Source organism: Perognathus longimembris, chromosome 3, assembly GCF_023159225.1.
Source record: "Perognathus longimembris pacificus isolate PPM17 chromosome 3, ASM2315922v1, whole genome shotgun sequence".
In the NCBI taxonomy this organism is placed as follows: Eukaryota; Metazoa; Chordata; class Mammalia; order Rodentia; family Heteromyidae; genus Perognathus; species Perognathus longimembris.
The window spans coordinates 77,160,230-77,173,539 of NC_063163.1; the positions used below are offsets into that span (position 1 = coordinate 77,160,230).

At 45.7% G+C, this 13,310-nt stretch overlaps 1 protein-coding gene across 2 annotated transcripts in view; it reads right to left on the bottom strand.

The window, feature by feature from the left end:
* Nucleotides 1-13,276, bottom strand: part of Kremen1 (kringle containing transmembrane protein 1) — an 85,012-nt gene extending 71,736 nt beyond the window's left edge. The window contains exon 1 of one of the 2 annotated variants that reach the window (XM_048342712.1): nt 13,059-13,276. In XM_048342712.1, the coding sequence (XP_048198669.1) occupies nt 13,059-13,155 (97 nt within the window). In that variant the 5' untranslated portion in view covers nt 13,156-13,276. The remainder of the gene's footprint in view (nt 1-13,058) is intronic. The other variant, XM_048342711.1, reaches the window with a different exon arrangement.
* Nucleotides 13,277-13,310: the final 34 nt, after the last annotated feature.

Here is a 13,310-nt window from a genome sequence, read left to right on the forward strand (position 1 = left end):
GTGGCTCAAGTGGCAGAGTGCTAGCCTTGAGCAAAAAGAAGCCAGGGACAGTGCTCAGGCCCTGAGTTCAAGGCCCAGGACTGGCAAAATAATAATAATAATAATAAAGTATTATATTTGAATCTGCAATGTATTCATCTCTGTTAATATACATATATATTTCTGTACTGCCGGGTGCTGGTGGCTCATGCCTATAATCCTAGTTATTCAGGAGTCTGAGATGTTGAAAATAGAGACCAGCCTGGGCAGAAAAGTCTGGAGACTCCATCTCCAGTTAACCAGGAAAAGGTTAGGCTGGAGGTATGGCTCAAATGGTAGAATGCTAGCTGAGGGAGAAAAGACTGAGAGTGCAAGGGCCTGAGTTCAAGCCCTGAAACCCCCTTACACACACACACACACATACACACACACACACACACACACCACTGAATTACTTAAAAGACTATTCCACTCTGAGTAAAACTGAACCTCCAGGACTGGAGGTTTAAATTCAGAAAAATCACAAAAACACTTCATAGTGGGGTCTTATAATTATTTTTTGAAAGTTTTAGCAAGAGTTTATTTTAGTATGACAAGGTTAAAGCTGGGAGAAAGAGATAGAAACATTCCCTGGTTTCCATGCAGGTAATGGGAGACTCTGGACCTTACTAGGAAAACAAAAACAAAAACAAAACCCCAAATAGTTGTTGAGGCAGAGAAGACCCAGAATGCCTGAATGCTGTTGCGCTTGCTACTCTGCTCCCATCTGGCTCTCATCTTGAATTCCCTCCTCTCCTACCTAGGCAGGGCCCACTGGAAAAACAAACCAGGGATGTCACTGTGAAATACATGTGTGTTTGCCAGGAAGAGCTTCCGTGAATATACAGTAGTGCTGGAGGAATTTCTACTTATCATTTAGGATATGATGAACACACATAGTCAGGTGTTTTGTTCTGTTGTGCTGTGTCTATGTGAACCCATGCATGCTGGGGACAGAACCCAGGGCCTCACACATGTAAGTACACTCTCTACCACTGAGCTACACCCCAAGCCCTGATAGTTTTTGACGGTGGGGGAGGGGGGGAGACCACTAACTTATTAGCATCTAACTGTGTAACATATATACAGGGATTTAGTCAAGCCTCTGATAAGAATGAAGTTAGATAGTGAGAAATCACTAGGATAACAGAATTCTAAGAAAACATCATGTTAAATAACCAAAGAACCTTCACAAATTGTATTGCCCGTGCCAATAGAACACAGTCCACCATACTTGCTAATGTGAAGCAAGTACACCTTAACATTTTACTGACAGAATGCAGGGGTGTGAATGAATGTACTTTAGGTATGAAATCTATCATTTTGATCTCCTCTTAGTCTGACTAAGAGTGTTAGACAGTACAAAACAAGATTTTTGAAGTTAAAGGTGAGGCAAGGTGTAGATTTAAACCAGGTGCTTATCTGTGTATGTATGCATTATGTATAGCCTCCCCAATTATGGAGTGGAAAGCCTTCACATAAGGAAATGGAAAGCATGTGGTATTTTAAAGCTCCAAGTCTAGCTTTTGGATGGACAATGCATCAGGTTATTCTAAATCAATTCTAAAAATAACAAAAAGGCAAATGAAACTGGGTACTGGTGGCTCATACCTATAATCCTACCTACTCAAGAGGTTGAGCTATGAGGATCAAGGTTCAAAGCTATCCCAGGCAGGAAAGTCCATGTGACTCTTTTGTTTTGTTTGTTTGTTTGTTTGTTTTGCCAGTCCTGGGGCCTGAACTCAGGGCCTGAGCACTGTCCCTGGCTTCTTTTTGCTCAAGGCTAGCACTCTACCACTTGAGCCACAGCGCCACTTCCGGCTCTTTCTATATATGTGGTGCTGAGGAATTGAACCCAGGGCTTCATGTATATGAGACAAGCACTTTACCGCTAGGGCATATTCCCAGCCCCCGTGAGACTCTTATCTCCAACTAACCACCAGTGGAGCTGTGGCTCAAATTGGAGTGAAGGCCTTGAGCAAAAGACCTCAGGGTCAGCATGAGTTCAGGCCATGAGTTCAAGCCCTACCGCACCCCCCCCCAAACAAAAATAGTGAATGAATTACTGCAAGGCTGGGTCTAGAAGAGGTGGCACCAGACTCTAACACAAGCGGCCCAGTACTTGTTGCCATAAGTCTTAGAAGACTTGATCACTTTGAACTATATTGCTCTGCTCCTAATACCCTATAAGTTTCTCCTGCTTCTTACCTTTTTCTTTTTCTTCAGCACTACAGACTGAACTTGCCCATGCTAGATTAACAGTCACTCTAATGCCAGTATATTCCCAACAGCCCTTTTCCTGTGGTGCTGGAGATCAACCCTAGGACCTCCAGCAATCTAAGCAAGTATGCTCTGATAGTGAGACCACTTATAATGGTGAAAATACTCGATCCTCTTTTCTAATGCCATATATATTTTTATATGCTGAGTTTTCTGTAAGCAGCAGACACCTGGTTCAAATCTACATCTTGCCTCACTACTGCTTGAACAATCCTATTTCATAATGTCTAACAATCAGTCTAAAAGTAGATCAAACAAACTGAAAGAATCTAGCTTCTAGGAAAGTTGGATCACAACTGCCTGTAAACTCTTTTTTTTTCTTTTTGCCTGTCCTGGGGCTTGAACTCAGGACCTAGGCACTGTCCCTGAGCCTCTTTGTGCTGAAGGCTAGCACTCTACCACTTGATTCACAGCGCCACTTCTGGTTTTTTCTGAGTAGTTTATTAGTAATAAACTCTCATGGACTTTCCTGCCTGGGCTGGCTTCAAACCTCAATCCTTAGATCTCAGCCTCCTAAGTAGCTAGGATTATAGGAGTGAGCCACCAATCGCTAGGCTACAAACTGTTTTTGATGTCAGATGGCCAGAAGATTCCCCAATAATGGAGTCCTAGAGGATGGCCAAGGCTCAGTGGAAGCCAGACTCTGGGGTTTTGTACTTCCTTTAGCTGATAATGGCAGAGTTTCCCAGTAGGGAGTAACTGCCAGCTGGTCAACATTCTCAAAGTGAACCTGGATGCAACAATGCTGTACAAGTCTGTGATCTGGCACTGGTTTCATCCTAGTGAGCCATGAAACACACAGTAGGCATTGGATAAGCACGTACTCCCTGCTGCCAACATAAAATTCTGACTTAAGAAATGGGCTTGAGAAGTTCTGCTCAGAGGGCTTGGAATGTGGTTTAGTGGTAGAGTGCTTGCCTAGCATGCATGAAGCCCTAAGTTTGATTCCTTAGTACCACACAGGGAAAAAAAAAAACACAGAAGTAGCACTGTGGCTCAAGTGGTAAAGTGTTACCTTGAGGAAAAGAAGCACAGGGACTGAGTGCCCAGGCCCTGAGTTCAAGCCCCAGGACAGGAAGGAAGGAAGGAAGGAAGGAAGGAAGGAAGGAAGGAAGGAAGGAAGGAAAGAAGGAAGGAAGGAAGGAAGGAAGGAAGGAAGGAAGGAAGGAAGGAAGAAAGGAAGGAAGGAAGGGAGGGAGGGAGGAAGGAAAGAAGGAAGGAAAGTTCTGGCCAGAGAGGCAGTTTAGGGCAGAAGAACTTGGTGTCATACTGACTAGCTAGACAGGAACTGCCAGTGCTGTCATCCCTAGCCATCCAGAGAGGCAAGGGTAAGGAGAGACCATGGCCAACAGAATCATTTTGGTTGTCCAACTTTTAAAGTTCCATGTAGGGTTTCATGGGTCTTGAGAAGAGTTGCCAGATTTGGCAAATGAAAGGACAAGATGCTCAGCTACATTTGAATCTCAGATAGATAATAAGGTATTTTTTTCTCCCTAAGTGAACCACTGAATAATGTGTTAAGAGAAGTATTCCCAAATATCATATGAGACACCAACACTAAAAAGTTATTTGGGGCTAGGAATGTGGCTTAGTGGTAGAGTGCTTGCATAGCATGCATGAAGTCCTGGAGTTCAATTCCTCAGTGTCACATAAACAGAAAAAGCCCAAAGTGACGCACTGTGGCTCAAGTGGTAGCAAAAGAAGCTTAGGGAAGCCAGGCACTGTTGGCTCATGCCTATAACCCTAGCTATTTAGGAGGCTGAGATCTGAGGATCGCAGCCAGGCAGGAAAGTCCGTGAGTCTCTGACCTCCAATTAACTACCCAAAAAACGGAAGTGGCAAGAGCTCAAGAACAGGGCACAGGCCCTGAGTTCACAGGCCCCGAGGACTGACAAAAACAAAAACAAACAAACAAACAAAAAACATTACTTGGTCTTTACCTGAAACTCAAATTTTATTAAGCATCCTCTAGTCTGGCAATCAATTGAGAAAGACAGTGATACACAGACCTCTATACCCCATCTATGTCTATGAAGCACTGACAGAAAGGGACTTAGATGTATACACTGAAGAATGTACTTTTTCTCTTGACAGTGTCTGTGTGGCCCAGGCTGGCCTGGAACTTGTCATTTTCTTGCCTCAGTCTCCCAAACTCTAAGATTATAGAAGTGAAACACTGTGTCCTACAACAATCTGCTGTTCTCTCCCTCTCCTCCCTCTTCCTCTCCTGCCCTCCTTTTCCCTTTCTCTCTCCCTCTCTCACAACATGGGATTTTGAATTCATAGCCTTACACAAGTACAAAGCAAGCACTTTGCCACTTGAGCCATGCCCTTGGGCCTAAGAATCTACATTTTTTTGTTCATTTGTTTGTGCTTAAACTAGGGCTTGAACTCAAGAGCTAGATGCTTTCACTTGGCTTTTTCTGCTCAAGGCTGGTGCTGTGCCACTTGAGCCATACTTCTACCTACTGATTTTTGCTGATTAACTAGAAATAGGAGGCTCTCAAGTATTTTCTGCCTGTCTGGCTTTGAACTACAATCCTCAGCCTCCCAAGTAGCTAGAACTATAGACATGAGACACAGTCACTGGGCTAAGAATCTTGTTTCTTTCTTCCTTTCTTTTTGTTGGTCATGGGGCTTGAACTCTGGACCTGAGAGCTGTCCTTAAGCTTTTCAGCTCAAGGCTGGCACTCTACCACTTGAGCCACAGCACCACATCTGGTTTTCTAGTGGTTAACTGGAGATAAGAGTCTCATGAACTTTCCTGCCCAGGTGGGCTTTGAATTTCAATCCTCAGATCTCAGCCTCCTGAGTAGCTAGGATTACAGGCATGAACCATCAGTGCCCAGCTAAAAATCTACTTTCTTTTTTTTTTTTTTTGGCCAGTCCTGGGCCTTGAACACAGGGCCTGAGCACTGTCCCTGGCTTCTTCCCACTCAAGGCTAGCACTCTGCCACTTGAGCCACAGTGCCACTTCTGGCCGTTTTCTGTATATGTGGTGCTAGGGAATCGAACCCAGGGCCTCATGTATACAAGTCAAGCACTCTTGCCACTAAGCCATATCCCCAGCCCAAAATCTACTTTCTTAAGAGTAAAAAAAGCTGTTGCTAGAGGTGCTTGCTCCTAGGCCCCAGTGAAAGGAGAGAAAATGAGGACAGGGTTTCTGAGGCTCAGCTCTACTCTGTTTAGATGTAGTGGTATAGGAGTGCTTTGTATATTCTAGGTTTTTAGCAGCAACCCTGACTTCTGCCTGATACGTAGTTGACAGCACCACCTCCTTTGGGACAGTCAACAATGCCTCTAAGTATTGCAAAATATTCCCCCAAGGCAAAACCACCTCCAGTGGAAATCAGTGAGTTAAAAGAAACAGTCAAATGAACAGAAAGTGTCACATCCATTAACCAGCAGTAACACAACCAAAGATTGATCTCAAGGGAAAAATTCTCAGCTTGGCTGAGGGACCCCTCTAAAACCAACAGGGAGTAGAGCTTTGTCTGGCCCCTGGCCTCACCTCGCCCATTCAGCTAAGGCACCAGGAGTGCCAGAGAAGAATGACTGGTGAGCAATCACTAGAGTTTGGCATGGCAGTACACACATCATGCACCCAGACTTTGAAGACGCTCCTTTTAAGTTCACCTCCCCTCCAACTAAAACTTTTTCCAAGTCTTCTTGCCATTTGGAAGTTGAGCAGTTCTCAGCTGACAAGGCCTGTATATTCAAAGTGCAGATGGCAGCAGTTAGGCCCTCACCAGATGCTGCAGTCTCTAATTTGATTGAAAGGATATAATTAGACAACAGAAACACTTTAATGAAAGAGCAAAACATGGAGGGAGGGAGGATTGAAGGCCTGTAACTGATGCCAAAACACCCACCAGTAATAGTTGCTTTGAATCTGGGGAAAGGCAAGGGAAAAACCCCTTAAAGAGACCGTCTTCATCCTGTTTATTTCCCCATAGACATAGGAATAGTGATTTTATTATTGTAGATTTCCACTGCATTTTATGTGGGAATGACCTGATTAGAACCAGAAGAGTCTTCGGAAGAACATCAAAGAAAAACAAATATGGCTTCTGTGGTCATTATTAAAAATATTTTTGCCAGCCCAATAATTTTCTTTGAAGATGATTTTTTTATAGAATGAACAGCAGCAAGTAATTTACATACGGTTTTTGGATTGGTCAACCTTTTCTATTGCCCTAGAAGTAATTTACATAGTGTTTTAGGATTGATGAACCATCCCTACTCCTCTAAAAGGGAACTCTGTCCACCATGTTGTCAAGGGACTTTAGGACACTGAGGAAACTGCACAGCTATTTATTGTATCTGCTTGGAGGACAGACAGATACCAGGCAGGATCAGTCAGCGCCTATAGCAACAACCACAGTGATTCATCTGCTTTTACTATTTCCTAGGTTTGAAACTTTGAGTGTGAATATACTTTTCTGGTTCTAACCAACAACCTAACCAAACTGAAGGAAATCCAGCCCTCAAAGGCTGCAGTTGCTAATATGGTGTGACACTGGGCTTAGAAGCCGCAGCAGCCTCCTAGGCCCACTAGAAGCAGGGCCCCGCCCTCCTGGTAAATTGAACAATAAAAGTTTTAATGCTTTGGCTACTTGCCAGGGATTAAATCCATGGCTGGGAAAACTGGAAGCTAGGCCCAGCAGAGGAGCAGCCACAGAGGGTCCTGTTGCAAAAGTGGGAGTGAAAGGGGCAATTCTGTCTGGGCAGTGGTGCCCAAACCCTGGTCTGTAGAGCACCTTACTTCATACCTCTCTAAACTGCCACAAGTTTAAGCTGCGGAAGCATCTACCTAGAAACAGGATAGAAAAAATGAGGAAGACATCCCATTGGAGGAGGAGAAGACAAGATGCCATAGAGTGGTTACTTGGGTGTCTCAGACACAGGGCTGGAGAAAAAAAGACTTCCATCTTGAGAGGAAGACAATGGAGACAAGAGAGAGGAAAAAACAGAGTGATCTCGGCTGGTTCCTCCTAGATGGATACTTCCAGGTGCCAGCTGCAGTCTCAAGGTCAAAGTGAACATGGAAGGAATGTCAGTCACCTTTGTCACCCAAGAAGCCGCATGACAGTAGCCAGCCAGATGAATGTCCCAAGAGACACATAGGGCTTGAGCAGCCCTCACCTCAAAGCCATGTAGGTAGTCTGTTTTTAAGGCATGCATTCAACTCCCCTTATGTTGTCTGCACTCAGAAGCCACAAGCAGACAAAGACTATAGATACAAACTCCTGGCCTCTCTCAAGTGTTCTGCATAACTGTTCCACAGTACAAAACACAATCAGCTTGGTATGTTTGAATGTTTCATTTTTGTTTTTTTTTTCAAAAATATTTTAATAAGGGCTGGGGATATAGCCTAGTGGCAAGAGTGCCTGCCTCAGATACACGAGGCCCTAGGTTCGATTCCCCAGCACCACATATACAGAAAACGGCCAGAAGCGGCGCTGTGGCTCAAGTGGCAGAGTGCTAGCCTTCAGCGGGAAGAAGCCAGGGACAGTGCTCAGGCCCTGAGTCCAAGGCCCAGGACTGGCCAAAAAAAAAAAATATATATATATATATATATTTTTTTTAATAAAAATAAAATACTCAGCTCTGTTAAACACATTGTTGTTTTGTAAAGGCCACTTTAAATAGAAATAAAAATTAACTGCTTAGGAAGTGACAAAAGTTTCTCTTTTCTTTCCTTCCTTTCTTTTTCTTTCTATTTATGTATTTATTTATGCTGTGGGGCTTGAACTCTGGGCCTGGGCACTGAGCTCTTCAGCTCAAGGGTAGCTAGCACTTTACTACCTGAGCCACAGTACCACTTCTGGTTTTCTGGTGGTTAATCAGTCTCACAGACTTTCCTGCCTGGGCTTGCTTTGAACCGTTATTCTCAGACCTCAGCCTCCTGATAGCTAGGATTACAGGCATGAGCCACGCATGTTCGGCTCCTTTTTTTTTTTTTTTTTGCTGGCTATTTTTCCAGGTCTCAGGGCTGATGCTACCTGCTGCCTGGGCTTTCCTCTGAGAAACAGATCTTTCAACCATTTGTTTCAAGCAGCATCTATAGACAGAGCTTAACCAACTACACTGACTTCTTTATGTAGTATACACCACACTTCACTGAATTTCCCTTTTAAAGTTTTATTAAAGATCTTCATGCAAGCACAGGAACTTTACCCTAATTGTGTCTTCTTTTTAATCATGGTAAAATATATAACTTGCTATTTTATAGTTTGGTTGTTTTTCTTCCAGAGCTGAGAGGACCGAACTCGGGGCCTTGCACTCTCCAGGCAGGCGCTCTTCCACTGAGCTAAATCCCCAGCCCCATAACTTGCCATTTTAACCATTACTCCTGTATGTATTTATGTATGTATGTATGTATGTACGTATGTATGTAGGTACATATATATGTAGGTATTTTCCTTTTTTTTTGTACTGGGTTTTGAACTCAGGGCCTCATACTCTCAATCAGCTTTCTTGCTTGTGGATGGCACTCTAGCCCTTGAGCCATGTCTCCAGTCTGGCATGAAGCTAATTAATGGATTTTTCTTCCTAAACTGGTCTCAACCTTCCCAGCAGTGAACATATGTTGTGTGTGTGTGTGTGTGTGTGTGTGTGTGTGTGTGTTGTGTGTCAGTCCTAGGCCTTGGACTCAGGGCCTGAGCACTGTCCCTGGCTTCTTTTTGCTCAAGGCTAGCACTCTGCCACTTATATGAGGCAAGCACTCTTGCCACTAGGCCATATTCCCAGCCCCTCCTGAGGTCTTTTTGATTAAGGTTAGCACTAACACTTGGGCCACAGTTCTTCCAGCTTTTTTGTTGGGGGGGTGGGGTGGGGTGGGGTGGTTAATTAGAGATAAGAGTTTCACAGCCTTTCTGGCCTGGGTGGCTTTCAACTTTGACCCTTAGATCTCAGCCTCCTGAGTAGCTAGGATTATAAGTGGGAGCCACTAGCACTCTGCTATCCATATGCATTTCTTTATTTCTCTCCTTCCCCTCTCCTTTTCCCCCTCTCTTGGTCTCTCTGGCTGAAGTCTTGCTGTAGTATTCATGCTGGCAACTGACTCCTGAGCTCAAGTAAACCTCCTGCATCAGTCTCCCAAATTGGAACTACAGGTGTGCACCACTGTGCCTGGCTTCCATATGTATCATAAAATTAGTTAATAGTAACCAGTAAAAGATTCATCCATGCACCAAAATCAAATCTAAAAAAATCAATACACATGGACCTAAAACAAGTCTTGTAAAGGAAAGCCTGTGACCCAAATATGCCAGTTTCTATATAGTCCATAATCAGTCTGGGTTTAAACATTTTTTTAACTTCCAAAGAACAACATATAGTAACATGTAAAAATCATGTGAAACTCATAATTCAATGTTCATGATGTTTTACTGAAACACAGTAAGAGCTGTTCATTCAGTCTCTGGCTGCTTTTGCCCTACAGACCCAGAGTTGCATAACTGCAGCACAGACAATATGCAGTCCACAAAGCCCATGTTATTTACTGTTTTGTTGGAACCTAGAGGATTCGGTAGCATTCCAGCCTCAAAAAAATATAAACATGGGGCTGGGAATGTGGCTTAGTGGTAGAGTGCTTGCCTAGCATGCACGAAGCTCTGGGTTCAATTCCTCAGCACCACATAAACAGAAAAGGCTGGAAGTGGCGCTATGGCTCAAGAAGTAGAGTGTTAGCCTTGAGCAAAAAGAAGCCAGGGACAGTGCACAGGCCCTGAGTCCAAGCCCCAGGACTGGCAAATGTGTGTGTGTGTGTGTGTGTGTGTGTGTGTGTGTGTGTGTAATGCCTATTACCAAAAATACCTAATTTGGATACTGAGAAGCTCCTTGAAGTGATATATTTTATCTTAATCATCTACTGTTTTGGCCATCTATGCTAACTAAACTCTAAGTAAACTCATAATATCTATACTGAGTGTACACCAACTGGCTTTTGGTTACTAGTGAGTCTAAATGCAATGCATTCTTCTTTAAGATTCACAATGGATGCAATACATCTCTCAAAAATGTAAATGACTTGTCTAATTGGCCAAAACACATTTTCACGAAAGGATCGGAGTTCTCTCTTGCCAGGTTAAATGGTGTTTCTGAAAATACTCAAGAGTATATAAATAGCTGATATGCAAGGTGGTCAGCTTTACTCCTTTCCACGTGTGTACAAGCAGTTCTATTAGCACTAATGAAGTTCCCAAGAGGTTCTGGACTCAACACAGCATGAAGCTTAGGCCATTAGTCAAACTTAGGCTTTATGGCGATATATGCCGCTGTCAAAGGGGACAAATTCCAGAGGAGAAGTTGCGGGAGGAGGATAGTCTAGGTTCCACCATTAGCCTCTGTCTTCCTCCTCATCAGTTGTGAAGTATGGGAAAGAATCTCAAAGGAAGAAGGGAGAGATGGGAAACCATTTGGGGTTGTCTACACACTGTAATTAGAAGTAGCATCGATGGGGAATGAGCTAAATGGTGTTTTTTTAATAAAGTCAGCATCCAAAAACACAAACCACCAGTAATTTAAATATTACCAAACTGTGCAGAATCTAAATATTGGAGTAATTTTTTCCATCCACAAAATTTTAGAGAAAATTATAGTATCACAAAAGATGAAATGGCAAAGTTGGCATGTTCTCAGTGTGAAACATGTTTTCTATTGGAAAAGACTTAAAAAACCAGTGGGGAGGCCCTTGACAGGATGTGATGCTGAAGACCATGTGGTATATCTCTAAAATTGCTTCTGGAACTGAAGAGGAAATGTTACCAAAGCCATGGTACACCAGGGTGGTAAGAAGCCAAGCTGGTGAGGCTGTGCACTGAGAACCTGGGCTACTAATCACAAATCAGTTCACAATGATCATTTACCTGCCCTTACCCCAGACCCTTAAGTGAGGTCACACTTAGACGTCAGATATGAACTTACTAAGAGCTACTGTATTTGACCTGGCAAAGCACAGGAGCCTGAGAATTGGCTCACCTATCACTTTTCAGAGAGGAGTCAGTCCGTTTCCACTCAGGCCTCTTTTGCCATACAGGACATTAAATCCTGAACACACAGATGGCAAAGTGGAGCAACAGGTTACTAGGTTATGTCCACACATCCTGGCTCTCAAAATGTCCCTCCTTCACGCCTCACATATTGAAAACAGTAGAAGCCATCAAAACACCCAAGTTCCCAAGAAGGCAGCCCTCATCACTCAGAATCACTAACTCAGACTGAGAGTCCTGGGGAGACCCTCATTCTACCAACCCAAAGCCAAGCTTTGTCTTTTACAAGCAGGCATTCGCCAAATAGGGAGCTCATAGCATTCCCAGGTAAATGAGGTATAAAAAATCTTATTAAAGTATGTTTATTGCCTGTCTTCTATATGTGGGTGGTAACCTACAGTGTGTATCATTTAATTTTCACAAAATTTTGCAAGAGGATTTATCATCATCACTATCATCCCATCTGTGAAAATTACAGTTCAGAGAGCTGAAGGCACAGCCCAAAATCACGTAACACATAGCACAATCATAGCTTTTTCACTAATCTAGGCTGACAGGTCACAAAACAACTCTGCAGTTTCCTTTCAGCTGCAAAATCCTATCTCTGCAACATCCCAGTCTTCAATGTTGAGTGAAAAACCCAGAGGCCAGTTTCCCTACTCCAGCAGCCTGGTAATGAACCCTTGCCTTCCCTTCCCTTCATTTCACAAATGTCTATTCTCAACATCCAAACAACCTGCCGAGAAACATAATCGGGCCAGGCAATACTCTCATGCCCGGTCATCAACTTGGAAAGGATTCTCCTACAAGCGAGAAAAAGTGTGTGAGGAAGCTAAGGGGAAAAGACCAGCTTCCATCCTGAGCCCTGGTCCCACCTTGGCCTTGGCAGAGGGAGTAGATCACCTGTTTAAAAGTGTGGGGTTTACCCAGGACACAGGACGAACATCCTCAACTTCGTAGGAAAGAAGTTTCCTATCACCAGCCTCTTTTCCCCTCCCTGGGTCAACAGAGTCATAGGGAACTTCAAAGCGGCCCCAGGAGAAGGAAGGAAGTTAGTTAGGAAGATAGGAAGATGGAAGGAAGTAAGTTAGGAAGAAGGAAGGAAGGAAGGAAGGAAGGAAGGAAAGAAGGAAGGAAGGAAGGAAGGAAGGAAGGAAGGAAGGAAGGAAGGAAGGAAGGAAGGAAGGAAGGAAGGAAGGAAGGAAGGAAGGAAGGAAGAAGGAAGGACCCGGAGTCCTGGATAAGAAACCAGGGGTCGTCCCAGGACCCCGACCTGCCGGTAGAGGACAACTCGGCCGCTTGTCTGGCAGAAGTCACAGTGTGCGGAGCGGGCACAGGGGCCAGGACGAGGGTCTGGGCGCCGCCTCCGCACCGGCTCCAGCGCAGGGGGCTCCGGCGGAGGCGGGAGAGGAGGGAAAAGAGCCGTGACAGCCTCCCGGTAGGGTGGGAGGCGGCGTCCTGGCAGGGGCGGGGAAGCGGCCCTGGACCTCGAGGATGGGGTCTCAAGAGGTGCCCGGACGCTGGGGGGCGTCGCTGAGGGGCTGAGGTAGCGGGTCTCAGGACCTGAGATCGGGGAGCTTGACGAGGGGGTGCGAGGGAGGCACCGGGGCGCGTCGCCGAAGAGCGCCAGGTCCTGCCCGAGGCGGCCAGGCCAGCCGGGGCGTCGCTGTGGGGTCAGGGGAAGCGGCCCGGAGGGCCCCACGGTGGCCCGGGCGGGCCTCACCGAGGGCAAGCGCCGGGGAGGAGGGGAGGTCGCACACTCACCGTGTCCCGGGCCGAGGCCGGGGCTGGGCGCAGGCCGGGCCGCCAGCGTGAGCGCGGCGGCGGAGAGCAAGGCGAGGCGGGCGGCGGGCGGCGCCATGGGCCGTCAATGCGGGGCCCCGGGGCGCGGCCCGGGGGAGAGGGGACAGCGCGGGGAGCGGGGGGCGGCCATGGGAACGGGACGAGGGGCCGAGTACAGCCCCGCCCGCCCTCCTCGCCGCCCCGCCCCGCCCCGGCCCCGCCCCGGCCCCGCCC